Source organism: Anguilla rostrata, chromosome 9 (assembly GCF_018555375.3).
Source record: "Anguilla rostrata isolate EN2019 chromosome 9, ASM1855537v3, whole genome shotgun sequence".
NCBI classification, from domain to species: Eukaryota; Metazoa; Chordata; class Actinopteri; order Anguilliformes; family Anguillidae; genus Anguilla; species Anguilla rostrata.
In genome coordinates, this window is record NC_057941.1 from 53220884 (window position 1) to 53242381 (window position 21498).

General features: G+C 47.1%; 1 protein-coding gene across 4 annotated transcripts in view; it reads right to left on the reverse strand.

The window, feature by feature from the left end:
• LOC135264205 (disks large homolog 4) overlaps positions 1-21498 on the reverse strand; it is a 68579-nt gene that overhangs the window by 34770 nt on the left and 12311 nt on the right. For 3 of the 4 annotated variants that reach the window (XM_064352947.1, XM_064352945.1, XM_064352944.1), the window contains exons 2-3: positions 5672-5833; positions 2942-2998 (exon numbers count right to left, since the gene is read on the reverse strand). In XM_064352947.1, coding sequence (XP_064209017.1) covers positions 2942-2998; positions 5672-5722 — 108 coding nt within the window. In that variant the 5' untranslated portion in view covers positions 5723-5833. The remainder of the gene's footprint in view (positions 1-2941; positions 2999-5671; positions 5834-21498) is intronic. The other variant, XM_064352946.1, reaches the window with a different exon arrangement.

Genomic DNA, 21498 nt, shown 5'->3' on the forward strand with positions numbered 1-21498 from the left:
AGTTATTGCACAAAAATGCTACATGCTCTTAACAGCACAGTACAAACACTACCATCAGTCTGCCCTCAACAGAGGGAGGGAGAGAGGGGGAGAGAGAGAGAGAGAGAGAAGGGTGAAAGATAATAAAGAATGCACATTTGTACACTCATATTGTTCATGATTTTTAAGTGGTGGCTGTATCCAAGGAAAATAATTTAATGGCAGTACAGTATTTATTTTATGGGTTTAAGCAAGGAGGGAGAGCCAACTTTCAGTTTAAATTACAGTGTGGTTCTGCAGGCATAAACCTCCATTTTAAACACATCTGTTTTTATGGTGGGGGGGGGGGTGTAAATGTTATCTCAGTGCAATATTATCGCTTCCTTCAGAGCCTTGCACTGGGTGGGGGCAGAGTCTGTAACAGTGTGTGAAACTGCTCTTGGGGGAGCAACCTAAAATATCAAAATATCAGTGAGTACAGGAGTGTGTTTGTGCATATGTATAGTGTGTGTGTGTGTGTGTGTGTGTGTGTGTGTGTGTGTGTGCGTGCGTGCGTGCGAGTGTGTGTGTGTGTTACTGTCTCTCCGGTACGATGTAGTGATGCCGTTTTCTCTCTCCTTTCATGGGCTCCTTCCTCCCACGCCCCCTCCTCTTCCTCTCCACCGCTCATGCTTCACACCCCTTTCTCTCCCTCCCTCTCACTCCATTTTTACCTCTCTCCCTCTCTCCCCCAGCTCTGCCACTCTCCTCCTCTCTCTCCCTCCCCCTCTCTCTACCACTCATTCTTTCCCCATCCCCCTCTTTCTCTCCCCCTCTCTCTTTCTCTCATTTTTTCCCACAGTGCATCCCTTTTTAACAGTTTTTAAAACCTGTGCAGCAGTTGCCAAGGAGACCAAAATCCCACGGTCACCATGGCAGCACATGACAGTAAAGCATGTTAGTGTGTGAGTGTGTGTGTGTGTGCACGTGTGTGTGAGTGTGTGTGTGTGTGTGTGTGTGCACGTGTGTGTGTGCATGTGTGTGCATGTGTACAGTATGTGTGTGTGCGGCTGCAAGTGTATAGTGTGTGTGTGTGTGTGTGCGGGTGCAAGTGTATTGTGTGTGTGTGTGCGTGTGTGTGCGTATGGGTGCAGGTGTACAGTGTGTGTGTGTGCGCGTGTGTGTATCCGTGTTCATCTAGAGAGAGAGAGACTGAGGGCACATATTCTGTAAGCGAGACTAATACCTCGTTATCTGTGCGGTTGCAGGAGAGCGTGGAATCAGCCGCAACCACAGCCCAGCGAGCAGAACCACAGAGACCTGCACAACAGCTCTGCCTCTCCTCTTAAACAAGCAAACACTGACACCTGGTGGCCAGTCTCTGCCACTGCATGCATCTCATTACATACTCAGCCTGGAGCCCCCACCAGAGCCAGTAGAGGCGAGCAAATGGGGTGTAGTCCTGCATATAGCAGCCCCCCCCCCCCCATGTTGATAACAGTAAAAAAATAACCCCCATTTTGTGATCATTTTAATGGAATTGAGGTTAGTTGCAGTTACAAATTGATATGAGGTTATGCGCTGTTACACATTAATATTTACTGTTTATTACATTTTTATTATTTTAAATTTATTGTGCTACCAGTTATGCTTGCAGCAGGTGTAGAACTCACTGCCCATATTTAAAGGGTTTTTGGATTCCTGCATAATGAGGAAAAGCAGAACAGTCAGCATCCCTTTTTATGTGATTCTTTTTTAATCGCAAATAAATCGGCACCTCCTGCGTCCGCCTCTCAGCTCAAGCCCTGGGCTTAGAGCACCGGCCTGGGCTCACCCACAGTGCAGAGGGACCATCGCACAGCCCGCTGCAGAACAACCTCCCTTTCACAGGGAATACGGTCTCTCTCACTCAGCACAGAACACAGTCTCTCACAGTCAGGAGACAGAGCACCATGTTTAAAATGCACCGCTAGGGCCTTTTCTCAGTGTCCACACTGCTACTGATCAATCCCACTAAATTGAACATCCAGACTAATTAAGCCACAGAGGATCAGAACAGAATGACTAAGCTGCAGTAATGGCTGGCGGGGGGCTTAGCCACCAGCTGCTAATTGGTTCATTTGTATTTTTACTGTGGGAAAACTCATTAAAACTCCTTTCTGGCCAATCGAGAAGTTGCGCTAAACTCTTAAAGCCAGTCCTGTCATCTCTCAGCCCTCAGCAGATGCGTGGGGGAAGGTCTTTGTGGGACCCGGATTGCCCACAAGGATGAAGTTTAGATGCACACTAACGAAATCGATTTCAGTGTAATTAGGAGAATACTGTAACTAAGGCGGAGGTCACTTGGACACCATACGATGATGATGATTTTACTGTGACAAAGGTCTTAATGGGAGCAACCATTATCACAGCAAGATGTGCAGTCTCTGTGACATCATGCACACAACCTCACAGGATGAAACAGAGCACATAGTCTAGAGATTAATTCTGCTAGAACACTCACACTGCAGACTCTGTGACATCACTGCTGCAAAATGACACAGACCTCACATGTGAGCACAAGTGCTTCTCTGCAGCAACTCCACATTTATAACACATGTGAAATGGAGACACAGAAACCCATACATACTGCAGATAATGACCAGAGATTGGTTGTTCATGGATAGAATGGTGGGAATTGTTTATGAATGCCTCCTCAGATTTGTAAGGAGGATGAAAAGTTAAATCCAAACAGCGGCCATTAGTGATGAGGCATCAGTAGGCACAGACCAGGTGTAAGGGCCACAAATTCAATAATGAGAGAAACAGTGAATATGGATAAGACCCTGTTGATGATTTCAGCAAGATGAGTACTGATGATGACTGACTTCCTGACAGTGCGAAAGGAATTCTGGGAGATGGAGTCACTGGGGGTTGATGATGTCACAGAGTAAAGTTAGTGCCGCAGTACTGCTACAGACCAGGGGGGGAGCTGTGGTCTTACCAGCGTGGAGACTGCGGAGGTGTAGAGGGGGGTGTGGCCAGTAGACAGCATCTCCGGCTGCAAGACAACACAAGAGGGAGGGGGGAGGGAGGAGGAGGTAGATAACTGCACAAGCAGGAAGAGGAAGTACCAGAGGACACAGAGGAGGCAGGGGAGTGGCTTCACAGGAAAACAGCCAATAAGAGGATAGGGTCTGCAGGTGAATGTGGTCACGAACAAAGGAAGAAAGAAAGGGATGCTGTAGAGGACACACATTAACAGGATGGAATTACTGAGCAGGCTGGGGTCATGGGGGGGTGGGGGGGTGAACACACCTGGGGTGAATACAGGTGCGGAAGAGGTGGGGAAAGGGGTAGGAGCTGAGCAAGAGAGGGATGAGAGGAAGGGTATGACTACAAGAAAAAGATGCGCAACTTCTGCATCACAGGACTGCACACACGTACACGCACACACACACACACACACACACAAAAGAGCACAGACTAACACAAATACAGGTACACACCCACACACACAAAAGAGCACACACTAACACAAATACACACACACACACGCACTGCTTCAATCTAGGCACACCAGCTATGTTTCTTTTAGCATTACATTTTATAACTTCAGTTTCAATTTCAATTCAGCTGCGCCCGCCCCTTGGCTGAGCTGAGCCAATCAGCCATTCTAATGTGTAAATGACCTCTGACATCATCACCGGCCACGCCCCGTGAGCATCACGGGGTGCCGCTTTCCCACAGAAAAACCCATCCGGACACACTTGATTTTGTCGGTGTATTTTAACACAAACAACAGAGTCAGATCTGCAGGAACATTCTAAAGAATGCAGTTTTGTGGTGAGTATGAAGAACACAGAAAAAAAACACCATGTAACATTACAGTTCCACCAGGACACACAAAGACAGAAGCAAAAGCACACTTATGCTCTGGTGCATCTTGGGAATACTGGGAAAAAATAACAGATCTAAAATGCCTGAGGCAAATATAGTCTGTCTGAGCACAGGCGACTGCACTGTGAAAGAACCGAACAAGCTGTCCTTGTACTGAAACCAAACTGCAGTTCCTTCACTGAACAGACGGGGGCGCCAGATAACCGATCTTGCGTGACCTGAGAGACCAACTGTGGGAGGAATGAGATCTCACCCAGAATGCAGACTAAGTAGGACAGCGTTCCAGAAACAAGGGCAACTTCAGACAAGCCCTGTGCATAGTCCCCTTCCTGGCACAGGAAAGCAACACTTCAGGGAAGATTTTTAAAAATCTCTTATCTGAACTGCCAGCTACTGTGTCATCTGGCTGCAGGAACGACACAGAGTAGAATCAGAGATTTCCAATTCCTTACACCATCATATATGGAGACAGAGCTGCTTACAAAGCACAGACACTGATCCCAGAGCAGCACAGACACTGATCCCAGAGCAGCAGACACTGATCGCAGAACAGCACCGACAGTGAACCCGGAACAGCACAGAAACTGATCCCAGAACAGCACAGACACTGATCCCAGAAGAGAACAGACGCTGATTTCTGAACAGAGAGAGAGGGAGAGAGTGTGTATTGGTCCATGCCTGTATGTGCATGTGTGTGTGGTAGAGCCTGTGTGTGTGTGCGCGCGTGTGTCTTGTCCTGGTAGAATCAGGTTTGTATCTCTTAAAGTAACTGCACTAGAGGTCTGGTAGAATCTGGTTTGCTTATCTACTCTACATGTGTTTTGTGAATTTGGAGAAGGTATATGACCGTGTTCCCCGGGGTATCTTGTGGGAGGTGCTGCGGGAGCATAGGGTGCCGGGGTTGCTGTTGCGTGCCATTCGGTCCCTGTATACTCCGAGTGAAAGCTGTGTTTGCATTCTCGGCATTAAGTCAAGCTCGTTCAAAGTGGGTGTCGGACTCCACCAAGGGTGCGTTTTGTCTCCCCTCCTGTTCGTGGTATTCATGGACCAGGATCTCATGTATTTAGGTAAAGGAGAGCGTATATTTGTGTAAAGGTAAGTGTGTGTTTGTGTAAAGGTGTGTATATTTGTATAAAGGTAACTGTACAGGTAATGTGTATTTATGTACAGGTGAGTGTGTATTTGTGTAAAGGCAAGTGTGTGTTTGTGTAAAGGTAAGTGTATTTGTGTAAAGGTGTGTATATTTGTGTAAAGGTAAGTGTGTGATGTGTAAAGGTGTGTATATTTGTGTAAAGGTAACTGTGTGTTTGTATAAAGGTAAGTGTATATTTGTGTAAAGGTGTGCAGTTGTGTAAAGGTGTGTATATTTGCGTAAAGGTAAGTGTGTGTTTGTATAAAGGTAAGTATATATTTGTGTAAAGGTGTGCAGTTGTGTAAAGGTGTGTATATTTGTGTAAAGGTAAGTGTGTGTTTGTGTAAAGGCTTGTATACGTGTAAAGGTAAGTGTGTGTTTGTATAAAGGTAAGTGTATATTTGTGTAAAGGTAATTGTGTGTTTGCATAAAGGTAAGTGTATATTTGTGTAAAGGTAAGTGTGTGTTTGTATAAAGGTAAGTGTATATTTGTGTAAAGGTGTGTATATTTGTGTAAAGGTAAGTGTGTGTTTGTATAAAGGTAAGTGTATATTTGTGTAAAGGTGTGTATATTTGTGTAAAGGTAAGTGTGTGTTTGTATAAAGGTAAGTGTATATTTGTGTAAAGGTGTGTATATTTGTGTAAAGGTAAGTGTGTGTTTGTATAAAGGTAAGTGTCTATCTGCCCCCAGGTGGCGGGTACCTTGATTGGTGACAGGTGTGAATGGGCTGTGTACCCGTGACCGGTATCCATGGCAGCCAGGTTTCTGTCGCTCGCGTGCAGCAGCTCACCGCTCTTTCCGTGGGCCAGGTGGGTGGGGCTGTGCTCCAGGGGGGGCGTCTCCTCATCTTGGTACCTGTATTTCTATAGGGCGAGAGAAAGAGAGGGGGCGGAGTCAGCATGCAGGCACAGATATTATTTAGGGTGACCCGAAGTGACCCCTCTCCCCCCCTGCTAGAAAGCATCTGCTATTCTCCCCCATCTACTGTACCTCTCAGAGCACTGCCCCCCCCCCCCCACCTCCCCACCCCCCACAACCCACACATTGCCACAGAGACAGAGGGAATAAAACACTGAAGATGGGGGGAGATAAAAGGAGGGAGAGAGTAAGAGAGAAAATGAGGCATTCTCTATTATGAATAACTGAATTAGTATTCCTACCATTACTCATTCTGTTGTTCTGTTTAATAATGAAACACAAACAACAAAACAATGAATTTCATATGACTGCTGCAAGAACAATATGCTTCGGCAGTTTGTGTGTTACAGTCTGTCACTGACGCACTTAAAAAATGAAAAAAATGAAGTAGAAAATTTGAGAGAATGTGACAGAAAGAAAAGGCAAGTCTGCAGTATCGCATTACACTGAAACAGCAAAACTATCACTGAAGAGCAAGGGAGGGAGAGAGGGATGGAGAGACACGCAGAGGACAGCAAGGAGGAGAGAGAAACAGGTAGAAACAGGACATAAACGGGAAATGAGAGAAGGATGTGGGAGAGAGAGAGGGAGGGAGAACAATGACAAGGGCAGGTGAGGTGAGATCAAAGATGGGTGTGTGTGCTCTTGAGTATGTACACACACACACACACACACACACACACAAACCAGAATATTGGGAGGAAAAATATTTGGCAGTTAGTGATGAATAAGGTATTCCCATAACAGGGCTGGCTGAATATAGCTATATGTGGAAGTCAACTGAGGCAGGAACGAGGGATTTAGGAAAACACGTTAGGAAGAAAATCGCGGTCATCTGGCAACCACCGCAGGGAGCCGTCTCACAGCGCGAGGCTAAAAGCCGCAACGGCTCGTTCCTGGCAGATGCCCGCGCGCGAATCCTAACCGCGGCCAGATAACGGAGGCCGCGGGAACTCAGATCAGAGCTATTTGTTTATTCCCTCTCTCTAGTTCTCTCCTGTTTAATCGCCTTCGTCAAAGCAGTCGGAAAATATTCTCGGCATCGAGAGCTGTCTGTTGGGGTTTCCGTTTCCTACAACAATTTTAACAATATGCCGCGGTTTTTTTTAAATCGCTCTTTTAATATATGGCGATTAATCCCCCACCGGAGGCCGATGGACAGCAGGTAGCAGTTTTTGTTCCATCACCAACATTCCTCCCTGAAACGGCATTTAGAAAACAAAAACGTACACATACATCACATTAGGCAGTGAGAATGTCTTATATTAATATTATGTGATATGATATTAAACATATCCTCCTTGTGTGTGACATGGCTAAGGAGGATATGCTCTGCGTTGCCTTGACAACATTATTATACAGGCATTTGGCCTCTTTTCTTTGCCTTTTGCTGATGACATTAATATTCATGCAGTCAATAGCGCATCATCATCATTATTCTGGGTGGAAGTATTTTTCATAACAATGCTACCCGGTAACCCAACGTCTCTGTAGAGCGGTCCACCAAACAGACCTGTTCATATCGGAGCTACACGCACACACCTTCACCGCAGTTCAGTGAGGTCACAACACTTGTCCAAGGACAAGCTACAGACACTAGCAAGGGTTCCGCCATGTATACTGCCATTTGAGTTTTACTGGCTAAGAGGACATTCACTCACGCACACACTAACGCTAATGCTAATTCTGAAGCCACAGATCCTACAGACACTAATGCTAATGCTAATACTGAAGCCACAGGTCCTACAGACACTAACGCTAATGCTAATACTGAAGCCACAGATCCTACAGACACTAATGCTAATGCTAATTCTGAAGCCACAGATCCGACAGACACTAACGCTAATCCTAATACTGAAGCCACAGATCCTACAGACACTAATGCTAATGCTAATTCTGAAGCCACAGATCCTACAGATTAATGCTAATGTTAATACTGAAGCCACAGATCCTACAGACACTAACGCTAATGCTAATACTGAAGCCACAGATCCTACAGACACTAACGCTAATGCTAATACTGAAGCCACAGATCCTACAGACTAATGCTAATGCTAATACTGAAGCCACAGATCCTACAGACTCTAATGCTAATGCTAATACTGAAGCCGCAGATCCTACAGACTCTAATGCTAATGCTAATACTGAAGCCACAGATCCTACAGACACTAATGCTAATGCTAATACTGAAGCCACAGATCCTACAGACTCTAACGCTAAAGCTAATTCTGAAGCCACAGATCCTACAGATCTAATGCTAATGCTAATACTGAAGCCACAGATCCTATAGACTCTAATGTGAATGCTAATTCTGAAGCCGCAGATCCTACAGACTAATGCTAATGCTAATACTGAAGCCACAGATCCTACAGACACTAACGCTAATGCTAATACTGAAGCCACAGATCCTACAGACACTAACGCTAAAGCTAATTCAGAAGCCACAGATCCTTTAGCTTGTGTTGTGGTGTGATATTAAAGTTCACCAGGGCCCAACCTGAAGCACAACTCCCCCTCCAGCACTGTTATATCTCTCCAGCACCCAGGAATAACCCCCAGAGCAAATTTCAGCTCTGGAGTTTGCTGGAGGACTCATCCTGTGCAAAACTCACCATGAAATACTGTCCTTTAACAGGCTATCTGGCCAGTTTAGTGAGCATGGCATATTCAGAGAGCGGGGAAAACAAGTTTCACAGCAGAGAAATCTCCATTTCCTTCTCCATGATATCAGTGTCAAGTTATTTTTTTTGTTCTTTGCAGAGACGACTTTGACTTTTTTTGTTTGTCATCATGGTCATTGCTGCACTTGCCCAGCAGTTGTTTAAGGAAGCACTCGTGATGTTAATGGAAGCCGAGCCTTAGTTTCCAGCACCTCGTATGCAGCCGGTAAGACCTCAAACCATGCAAATGCAGCTGCTGTGAACCAGGGGCTAGTCAAATATCCACATTTATTAAAGTTTTATGAAGTCTAAACATAATGGTCTTCCTCCAGAGAAGCACCACACTGCTGGTCATCGGCCTTTTCAGTTCAGCACAGTGATAGATTTCATCATTTTACAAACCGCCTCAACCGCATCAAATGGAACAATGTAGTACCTGAAGTACCTGAAGCCTGAATTTCTAAGCCTGCACTTCAGCCTTTGTGTGACGAAGGAGGGTTTTAAAAAGACCGAGCGATAACATGACTTGGACATGATGGGCATGATGCTGTGCAATGGATTCTGGGATTTGTAGGAATTGAGAAAGGAAACTATGAAAACCATTCGGTGTGGATAAGCACTGCGGGGTAAGGAACAGCATGTAGCCCTTATGGGCTACACAGTGTGGCTCATGTTTGATCAGTTCCCCAGTATGCTTTTCTGCATTGTGTTCCTTCACAGTCTGAGTGCCATTCATTGGATACCATGCAGAACACCTCAAACATCCACTTCAGCCAGAAATGATAACTCTCTCTCTCACACACTTTCATATCACAGTCTCACTCACACTCACACACTCTCTCTCTCTCATACACACACGCAGATAGACAGACACACATAGGCTGATATTAATTGGAAAGAAGCACTGCAGCTAATTTCTGTTCTTTTCCATTCAAACAATTCATTGCCTGTCCTCAGTTATGTTAGTTCGCCTGAAAAGAACCTTAACGGTGTTTTTTTATTTATTTTATACGCCGGGTTCGTCTCCTCGCTGTTTTGCCTGCCTCTCTGGCACGCGAGCTCCGTCGGAGCCATCGAGTGCATATGCGGCTCCTCCCGACCCCAGAGGCGTTAAGGGATTAACGTACACACATTTAGAAAATGAAACCCAGTATCTGGGGACCACGTGGAGAGCCACTAGTCAGATAAAGAAACGGTCTCTCGACAGTAAGCCAACAGGAGAGAGTGTGAATAAAAACACAATCGAGTGAAAGGGTGAGAAGACGAAGAACGAGATGCGGCGTACGGTGGCGCACCCCCTCCACCACCCGATTTGGCAAACGCAAAGTCAGCACGCCGGTGGCACAACACAAAAGCGAATTCTATTCCTCGCGCAGGCAAAGTCAGTTCCCTAGGGTGGCACGGCGCGAAAGTGATTTCCATTCCTCGGCGCACATTCACACCTCATTGTAATCTCCCGTCACTGCGCTTCGCTGACGACTTAACGCACGCTCCTACTCATTTCATTCATGGAATCTTTCAATCACTGACAACGTCTCGCACGCTCACACTCCCCGCATCAGCGATAAGCTACTGTAAGTGCACGACAGTTCCCTAGCAGTCTTTCTCGAGACAGTTGCTCCCCGAAAAACAAAAACAGAAAATGAGAACGAGAGGGGGAGGGGAGGAGAGGGGGGGCGGTCACCAGGAGACCTGGAATAGCCAGGTCTTGGCTTACCTTGCAGCCGAACACGAGTGACAGGCTCCGGTTACTACAGATGACCTTACACTGACACATCACCGGAGAAAAGCACTTAAAATTCCTTAGCGGTGGAGACATCAGCTCGATACCCATAGACCCGCGGCGAGCTGTCCCCCCGCCAGCGCCACTGAGCTGGAGACAGGGTGTTGGTGATTTCAGCAGCAACGGAGTAAATAAACCAACGATTTTTCTCTGTCCCGTGATCTCAGTGCCCACGAGTCCAGTCCAACGGCACTTCAGAGCAGTTTATCCCGGGAAATTTCCCTTCAAGTTCTGTTCTTTCGGAATGTGAGTATAAACATCACAATCAGCCTTTCAGCATATATATCACAATCAGCCTTTTGACACAAATATTTAAGGATCAGCTATATGCAAAGTTTCATCAAAATAATATTTCAGGTTTGCTTCTCTGTAGTTTTGAAATTACACACACATAGGCTACCAACTCTCTCTCTCTATGTCTTTCTCTCCCTCTCTCTCCCTCTCTCACGCAGTGACAGCAGATGAACCAATGGAACAGGGAAACAACGTTTTTTTTTTGGACCGTAAAGACTGGTGTGCGCGCGCAGTTTCAGTTAACGGTTGAAATGAAAGGGTAAGTAATAGAGATAAGTCAGGGCGCTAATATTCCCTAACAACTTCTTATATTCAACTAGTGTCGGGGCACAATATACAAACACAACTAATCAAAATGTTTGATTATAAAAAAGAATACAAAACAGGAACAAGGCTATTAAAAATGGTTTAACATAAACAATACAAAAAGAGAGAGAAATCGTGAGAGAATTTGTTCCCTGAACTTTAAACCTCCTCGTCCCTTTTTTTCAGACGGGAAACAAGCCGAGTTTATCGATTTTTTTTCTGTTTCACTAACAATAGCCACCTTCTTTCCGAAAACGCAAGCTAATTGCATTGCAAATAAATTGATTTTATGTTACAGCTGATCTCTTTGGGAAATGGTCATTACTGTGCAAAAGCTGCACAACCAGCGCTCTCTGCCGGACGCTACCACACATGGCCGGCGGGACCTGTCCATGGTTCTTAATCAGAAATGAGATTCCCTGAAAATCTTTACCTGAAGATCTTCGCTGCATTCGGAATATTTTGAATGATAAAGCTGTTTCTGGAAATGAACATTCCCGACAGAAGATTATTAAAACGCCGGATAACTATCGGCCTGTGAACAATTGTAACATGGGCAATGCCACTATTTCTCAGCCAATCACATGAGCAGGTAGAGGGACTTTCATTTACCACAGGGCCATGCAACTTCCGGTTTTAATATCAAACGATCCGCCCAGGTTCTTATTATTTTTAATGGCTTTTTTGAATTTGAATAAAATACCGATGCCCATAAATGGAACACTGACGTTCACCTACTCGTTGACGCGGTTGTCTGTAGCCTGAAATCTGTAATATTACCGTCGTTTCCAAGAGAGTTCAACGGACAATTTCCGCCCTCTGAGGATGAAACGATTGACAATACTTTACTCTCCTGTCCTTGGTACAATGCGCGAGGACCCGCAGATTTTCACTGTTGTAGTAGACCTAATTAAATATTAATTCTGTAGTTCACATGGTCTACCGTGGCCTACCGGACACTCATGTGCATGAAAACGGAACTTTTAAAAACCGCATATTTTTCCATGTAAAAATCTGATTGAGTAGGATGCGTCACTGGCCAGTATGCGGAAGTGGGAACAGCGGTGAACCAAACGTTTGGACAGCACGTGGCCGCAGGCGCAGGGCTAACAGGTAGTTTTGGCACGTCCTGAAGTAGCAGCTTGCGTCCACACGGCGGGGCCAGGGAGCTAGGTGACCGCAATATTTGTGCATTCATCTCAGGACCAACTGCGGCGCGAGGCTCCGGTCTCATTGGTGACGTCAGTGTTGAAAGACCACAAACGACCGCGTGAGGGAAGGTACTCTTCCTCCGTCTCTTCCGGCTCGATCTCCTCTGCCACTTTTAGAATATTCGTCACGCGGCTTATGTACGTGCACGGGTTAATGGGTACCTTTAACAAATCTGTCAAACATTCCCTCTTAATTTTCCATCAGCACACCGAAAATACCTGCTTGTTTAAAAAAATTGTTCTATTTTAAACTATAAAGCGCCGATTTGCAATATATCCTTCACGGTTTGAGTTTTTTTCGTCTTTTTCTTTATTTTCGGAGAGGGAGGTGAATTGGGAGGAGCCTGTCGCGGCGGGGCTCCGCAGATTAACAAATCAATTGAGCACACAACAAAGTACCTCTGCTGGGCTCTTTTCGTGATCAATATAATAACTAAAAAAGCCCTGACCTCGCCAGAGAGCCCATGCGGAAGTAATTCTGCACTGAAATCAATTTCATTCGCACAAAAGCACAGCATGTATAATCATAAACAGAAACCCCCATAATTTAGAATATATTCCCAGATAACAGCAGTAAAAATTTCAAGCTCATGACACAACTATAAATTTGTCCATTAAAAATGGCCAGCTGCTTCTTGTGAGAGAGGGGGGATACTTTTTAAAACGGTTCCCGGTCCAGGTTTGCCATCCTGTCCTGGCGAGGGTGTAATTCTTTATAAATCTGAAACAAACTGAATTTAAGAATGCTCTTCCCTTTTCTCTGGGCAACTGCCATGTAAGAATTCTCTTGCTCTTGCTCTTTGAAAGTTCAGAGTAAATTAGGACTTCATCATGACTGTGATTGTTTCATTACTTAAGGTTGCAGAAGCCGCAGATTGACCTTGGCAGCAGCGTAAAGGTGGACGAAGCAGCCATAACAGGCGAGCGTTCTTTTAAAACCCAGAATCACAGCACTGCAGTCTCACTGAAACCACTCACTTCCTCCAGAAAGTACCGAAAAACAACCAGAAGCGCAATGGCAGTGTCTGAATCAGAGACCACCACCTGCTTATGATTCGTCAATGTCCCAGAATGCAACTGCATCTGCGTTAGCTGCGTCTGCGCTAGCTCCGTCTGCGTTAGCTGCGTCTGCGCTAGCTGCGTCTGCGTTAGCTGCGTATGCGCTAACGTTTTAAGAATCCCCCTCTTGGCCTGCAGATCTCCCATGGCAGCAGACTGTAGAGTCCCTGTGGTACGCCCACGCCTAAAAACACCCCCGTCCCGCAGCATCACACCACCGCGCTCTGCGGCTACAAACCCTGCACAGCTCCCCCCAAGAGCCGCCGCGTTTCCATGGCAACATCTGCAGGAGGAGGTGGGGAAGGGAATCCCAGCAGCTGGTTGGTCGGTTGGTTCCATGGAAGCACTGCTTCTACCTGCCCATAGGCGCTATACCAACATGAACATCCGCGTGCGCACACACACACGCACGCCCGCCCGCATAAACACATACACACACTCACACACTTATACTCTTGCAAGCAGTCACAGACCCTGACTGAGACATATGGAGATGTGTGTGTGTGTGTGTGTGTGTGCGCGCGTGTGCACATCTGTCTGTCAGCTTTGTATGAACACAGATCCATCGCCTGCTTCAACCTAACCTGCTGCTATAAAAGGGCGGGGCCACTAGGTGGGGTTTGGGATGAAGACCTAATCTCACAGCTACACTACACCAAATCCACATCATGACCACATCCACACGTGTCAGACCCTGAGAAAACTGCACAGGAAAAGGCACAGGCAAACTGAGTACAGGTACACTCTATGTACAGGTGAACTCTATGCACAGGTGAACTATGAACAGTCACTTTTAAGTTGGTTTTATCTGCCTATGAACACAAACCTGAGAGAGCACGCTGGTGTGTTCTGCACATTGACCAATGAGAAGCTAGGTACTGTTGCTGGGCAGGGATATATCACCTGTAATGATTTGTCAGTTTGTCTCCCTTTAGAGCTGTGCCAATCAGGTAGAACGGAAGTGACCACCAATCAAAGAAGGCAGGGACACAATAGCCAATCAAAGAACAAGATACTTGTTCAGCAAGAGCTGAAGGCAGAGATGTTATTGGTTTAGATTAGAGATTTACAACATAACTATTTTGCAGTGGATTGGCACGCACAGGTGCACACACACGCACACAGGTGCACACACATACACAACCAGACGCGCGCGCACACATACACACGACACACTGTTTCTCCCCATCTCTCTTCTCTCACGCTGGCTCAGAATCGCCCACCCCACACATACATACACACATACACTGTCTCTGTCTCACACACACACACGTCCTACACCATTCATACATACATAGACATGTGCGCACACACGTTCACGCTACCAAAAATTAGCATTCAACAAATCTCGAAGATCTAAAACCAACAGATTGCAAACAGAGAGAGAGAGAGGGAGAGAGGGAGGGAGAGAGAGAGAATTTCCCTCTGAGAGACGGGTGTTACATACCATGCAGGAGCAAAGGAAAGGGAGTTTAGCACGTCCCTTCATCCGAGAAAGAGAGAGAGAGAGAAACAGAGAGAGAGGGAGAGGGAGACTTGTGCATGCTCAGGAGGAAGAAAAAAAGAGGGAAAGGTGGATGGCCAGGCTGGGGAGCAGGGAGGAAAATAATAAAGGAGGGAGAGAGAGAGAGAGGGGGAGAGAGAGAGAGAGAGAGAGAGAGTATTTGTGGCAGCCAGTGTTGGCGTTTAACACAGTTGATGTACATGGACAGACAGACTCAAGGCACCAGGCACACTCTCTGCAGTGTTATTCACACACTGTGCCTGTCTCAGCTGGTGAGGAAGAGGATGAGAGACAGAGAGAGAGAGAGAGAGAGAAAGGGAGGAGTGACAGATGGAGGAGACTGAGAGAGAGACAGAAAGTGAGAGAATTTCACTAATGCTTTTTTTATGTGGGATTGCTTTATGTTTTAATTACAATTTGGCGCTGCTGTTTCTGTTTATGCAGAACCGTGTTCCGCCCCCCTCCCTCATCTGTTTCCTGTCTCTGTGAGTCAGATGGGGGGGTATTGTTTCACGCCCCCCCCCCCCCAGCAGGTTAAAACACCCCTCAGAGCTTTCTGTGTTAGACCGCCTGTGAAATCCCCCCCCCCCCCCACTTTTGCAACAGGGCTCCCTCGGTAAGCCCCGCCCCTACCGCTGCTCATCCTAAATCCACCATCCCGCCCCAGCCGCTGGGGAGGAACAGAAACACCTGAGAACCTGCACACATGGGAACGCTTTTTAAATGCACCCCGGCGTTCACACACTGTCGCTGGGAGCCTGAAGTGCTCATCGCAGTTTAATAGTGTAATCAACAACACTTTCCCCTCCGAGCTCTCTCACAAATCCAGGTTTTAATATAAATTGTGCCTCTATTTTTCATAATTAATATGTTCCTGGTTTTTATCAAGTTTAGACTGTCACATTAGAGAGCAGGACACAACCCTGAAATTGTGGACTGAAATCAGCTGGACAGGGTGATCCTGAAATTGTGGACTGGACCTTGCAGGACAGGGTGATCCTAAAATTGTGGACTGGATCGAGTTGGACAGGGTGATCCTGAAACTATGGACTGGATCGAGTTGGACAGGGTGACCCTGAAATTGTGGACTGGATCGAGTTTGACCGGGTGATAATGTAATGCAAAGCATATGGGGCAGTACAGGAGCAGAGGCTGTTCTGATCCGCTCCGAAAACTGTCCCATCCCTGCAAAAACCCAGCTGAGGTCGTTCTCTCCCCCCCCCCCAAATCTCATCCCCCCCCCACCCCCAATCTCATTCACTCCTCTCACCTTGTCCTTCATTTCCAACCCTTCATCCTGAACTCATTTACTCCCTCCCTCATTCTTTCCCCTCTCGCTTCATTCATCCCCCTCTCATTTGTTCCATCTCTATTCTATCCACGATACCCCACCATGTTGTCATGGCAACAATCAGGTCCTGATAGCTTGGTTGCTAAGAGACTGACATCACCGGTAAGAGGAACATGAAGATAAAGTCGGGAACAAATAAACACAAGGTGTGTGTGTGTGTGTGTGTGTGTGTGTGTGTGTGAGTGCCATTTAAAGTAGTTATTTGGCTGGAATGTTTGAAAAACATGAAGATGAAACATGAAAAACATGAAGATTCATAAAGCAATTAGTATACAAATAATACATATTAATGACAAAAAAGTTACACGTTAGAATACTTCACTCAATATTTAAAACCAAAATAATAATAATAATAATGTTCAGATGAGCTGAAGCACCAGTCAGAAGCTCAGCAGAAGCTCTCTGCACAGACAGCATGATTAAGGAGGTGCTGAAGAACAGCTCCCCCCGTCCTCCCCTCCTCCCCCCCTCCTGAGCTGCAGCGGTTGCTGCTGAAACCCGTCAGACTGGAGCTCTGGTTTTGCAGTGCAGGGTATCTGGGGCCTGCTGCTGCATTAAGCCTCATCGCTCCCCACCGAGTGACAAGCCTGCGAGCACTGGGCCGCTGCGCCAGCAGCGTTCACGCTCACGCTCAAACTCCCCCCGTGCGCGAGCAAGAGTGCATCCACTTAACAAACCAAACAGCTCTAGGCACGCGCCGCCGCCCTTCGTTTGCACGCTCACACGCTCGCGCTCCGCGCGTCGGTTTTAATAAGTCTCTGGCAGCCGCACGCAGGCGGCGGCTGGAGTGGTGCGCGTGAGGGGAGAGCTGGGCCGGGTTCACCCCAGGACGCGCCTCCGGGCCGCAGCCCAGGACCGGCGCTCTTCAGCGTTTTGCGTGAATGAGTCAGCGATTCCTTCCCGCCTCTTTCGGTACGACACAGAGGCAAAAAAATAAATAAATAAATAAACTAAAAACAAAACAATCCGTGCTCAATGCGGAGGACTTGGGTCTCCAGTGACACATAAAATAGCGGCGCTTGTGCAGACTCTGGTGCTGCCAGAGCAGTACTGTGAGATACGGGCCCTGGCAGCAGTGCTAAAAGGGGGGAGTGGGGAGGGGGGGTGTTTCACTATTGGTGGTACAAGTATTCATAGGAAATTAAAGGATACATGATCACCATAAAGGTAAGGCACCAGAATATCACAGGCACAATAAACGATCTAAGCTTGGAACAGTAACCCAAGCATAAGCTCTGCACCAGGCAGTTAAGAAATAGAAACGATCACCAAAAATTCTCCACAGGACTCAATCAGGGTAACGTGATGTTCGCTACGCCATTGCATTACATTACAGGCATTTAGCAGTCTCACACACACACACACACACACACATGCACGCATTACACTCACACACACACACACACACACACACGCACGCACACACACGCACACACACGCACACACACACACACACACACACACATGCACACACACGCACACACTGGTCGCATGCAGAGTAAGATCTCACTACAGTTGCAGGTCAGTCTAGATGAGCACATCAATTACATGCCATTTAATCTGAAAGGCTATAGGAAATATCAAGCTGCTTAAATAGAGGCTAGGGGCCAAAGGGTATTGAGCTGTAAAAATAAGTGGTTAAAAACAAGCCTAAATCAGCGAATGAATAAAATGGTCAAGCAAACTGTTGCCTATGGTCCTGAACAGGATGGGCCTGTTTGACAAGCCTTCGCGAGTTAAAAAATGCAGACAACGTGTTTTATTGTTGCGGCGCTGTTTTCCCTAGTCCTGAAATGCAGACACCCGTGTGTATTGTGTGCGCGCTGCTGTCCATGGTTCTGAAATGCGTGGGAGCAGGGCAGCTCAGTCGGAAGGAAAACTGCACGGGAGGGAGGGGGAGGGAAGGGACTAGAAAACTAATAGAGGAGTGATCTACACTTTCAAGAATCAAGATTGGTGCAGTGCACTGAATGAATGTACTGGTGCAGTGTGCTGAGTGTCTGTACTGGGGCAGTGTGCTGAGTGTCTGTACTGGTGCATTGTGCTGAGTGTCTGTACTGGGGCAGTGTGCCGAGTGTCTGTACTGGTGCATTGTGCGGAGTGTCTGTACTGGGGCAGCGTGCTGAGTGTCTGTACTGGGGCAGCGTGCTGAGTGTCTGTACTGGGGCAGCGTGCCGAGAGTCTGTACTGGTGCAGTGTGCCGAGTGTCTGTACTGGGGCAGTGTGCCGAGTGTCTGTACTGGGGCAGTGTGCCGAGTGTCTGTACTGGTGCAGTGTACTGAGTGTCTGTACTGGTGCAGTGTGCTGCGTGTCTGTACTGGTGCAGTGTGCTGCGTGTCTGTACTGGTGCAGTGTGCTGCGTGTCTGTACTGGTGTAGTGTACTGAGTGTCTGTACTGGGGCAGTGTGCCGAGTGTCTGTACTGGGGCAGTGTGCCGAGTGTCTGTACTGGGGCAGCATGCTGCATGTCTGTACTGGTGTAGTGTATTGAGAGACTGTGGTAGCATGCTGCATGTCTGTACTGGTGTAGTGTATTGGGAGACTGCGGTAGCATGCTGCATGTCTGTACTGGTGTAGTGTGCTGAGTGTCTGTACTGGTGTAGTGTACTGAGTGTCTGTACTGGTGCAGTGTGCTGCGTGTCTGTACTGGTGTAGTGTACTGAGTGTCTGTACTAGGGCAGTGTGCTGAGTGTCTGTACTGGGGCAGTGTGCTGTAGTGTACTGGTGTAGTGTGCTGAGAGTCTGTACTGGTGCAGTGTGCTGCGTGTCTGTACTGGTGCAGCGTGCTGAGAGTCTGTACTGGTGCAGTGTGCTGCGTGTCTGTACTGGTGCAGCGTGCTGAGTGTCTGTACTGGTGCAGTGTGCTGAGTGTCTGTACTGGTGTAGTGTATTGAGAGACTGTACTGGTGCAGTGTGCTGAGTGTCTGTACTGGTGTAGTGTATTGAGAGACTGTACTGGTGCAGTGTGCTGAGTGTCTGTACTGGTGTAGTGTATTGAGAGACTGTACTGGTGTAGTGTATTGAGAGACTGTGGTAGCATGCTGCATGTCTGTACTGGTGTAGTGTATTGAGAGTCTGTACTGGTGCAGTGTGCTGCGTGTCTGTACTGGTGTAGTGTATTGAGAGACTGTGGTATCTCAATCAAATGTATCCAGTTTTTCCAAAGCATTACTGCGCTCAGATGTGGGCAGGGAAGATGGCCGGGTTTACTCAGCCAGTAAGGAGCCCAGGCTGGTTTATGTGGCTGGCACTGCAGCTGTGCAAGGCTGAGGCTGCTCAGATCTGCAGGCACTGCGGCCCTCCAGCACTGCTAGCTCTGATTTACAGACACGACCAGAGAATCGCTCTACACCGGCTGCACTTCCCAGAACTTCCACTAGATGTCAGTGTGTACAACTCCATTCAGCTGAATCCCAGTCTACCATCTCTAGAATGAATTACACTGCTGCCCCTGTGTCTAACAGCTCTTCAATAAATACTGCTGGTACTCCTGTGTCTAACATCTCCACATATTCTACTACAACCACCAAACAAATACCCATCGAGCCCAGGCAGCCAGTAATCCTGCTGGTTTTTTTTCTTGCCCTCTAATCAAAGACTTATTTAATTCTGGGACACTCTCTGGCCAATCGGTGACATTGGTCAATTAAAACTATTCCAGTTTCTCCACACCAACCGCTATTGCACTTGTTCAGCTGGGAGAATTTATGAAATCAGAGCTGGGGAAACTGCCTAGGTGGACACGGGTTCAAATCCCAGATGTGGCAATGCCATTAGGACCTGGAGCATGGTGCCGAGTATTAAAACCGCAAACTTTGAGTTCCCGAGATCACCCAAAGGCATTTTAATTAAACAAACACAGGCCACAGGGAACACAGGGATTAGGCCACAGAGATGAAAGTCAGGAATTCCATCATTTGAAAAGCATTGTGGGTAGCAGAGTTTCCAGTAGCCTGTCGGGTGTCCCCAGATCCCCTCTGCTCTGTACATATAGTACAGGACAGATACGTAAAACGAGCGCATTAACTTCTATTGATTTAGCACAGTGTAACAGCACATTTCTTCATGTTCTGCTTTTATTACATCTGCAGGCACAACCTGCACCATAATATCAACAGGGGAGGGGGGGGAGGGTGTGTGAGGGAGAGAGAGAGAGGGGGGGAGAGACAGGTATGAAGAGAGAGTGGAAGAAGAAAAAAGAAAGAACAAGTGAGAAAAGAAGAGAGATTGACTGTCAAAGCACATACAAAACACTTACTGCATGACATATGAAACATCTGTCTTCATCATAATGTTTAATATAAAAATATGGCAGTCATAATGATATTAATATGAATGATTAATCATTTTTTAAAAAGCATAGGTAAGTTAAAAGGGCATAAATCAACACAAGTGACTGGCCTGAGGGAGGAGTGAGATCTGAATCACTCCCAACTCCGTCTTTCAGCCTCATACTTTACTCTCTCCCTCTCTCTCCCTCTCCCTCTCCTCCTCCGTCTCCCTCTCTCTCTCTCTCGCTTCCTCTCCCCCTCTCTCTTTCACCCTCAAACTTCTTTACTCACTCTCTCTCTTTTTCTCTCTCACTCCCTCTCTCCCTCTCTCACCCTCATACTTTGTTACTCTCTCTCTCTTCCTCTCCCTCCCTCTCCCTCTCTCTCTCTCCCCCTCCGTCTCCCTCTCCTCTCTCTCTCTCGTGTCTGAAAGAGCAGACACTCGAGGACATTGAGCCTTTGTGGTCAGCCCCCCCCCCCCACCCGTCATCTCTGCTTTATCATCAGCAGAAAAGAGAGGGGGTGGAGAGAGAGAGAGAGAGAGAGAGAGAGAGCAGCAGACTCATGTCGGGGAGGAGGATGTGAATGAGGGAGTGGGAGAGAGAAACAGAGAGAAAGTGGAAAAGAGAGAAAAACAGAGAGGGGAAAAGAGAGAGAGAAGCAGAGAGAGAGAAACAATGAGAGGGAGAGACAAAGAGAGAGAGAGGGAGAGAGAGAAAGAGTGAGGAGAGATAGAGAGAGTGGGAGAGAGATAGGTAAGAAGACAGAGTGGAAGTGTGTGTCATAGGAAGCAGAAAAAAGAAAGAACAAGTGAATAAAGAAGAGGGGATGGAGATGAGAGGAGTGAAGGAGGGGAGTTTAACATGTCTGTCTGTACATCCACACACACACACACACACTAGCAGAAACATTCGACTGACAGGAAGTGAGCTATCACACATCTGCATTACACAGGAAGTAAGAAAGCTGAATGCCACTGCTATAGCAACCCAGACCAGCTGGAGGCGAGGCAGAGAGGAGAGAAGGAGGAGGAGGAGGAAGAGGAGGAGGAGGAGGAGGTTTTTATCTGAACAGAACATCCAGAGTGCTATGGTGACATCATAGGAAAGGAGAAGTGGATTTTCCACCTCCAACCTGCACCATATCCCTCATGCTCCAGAGCACAACGCCAG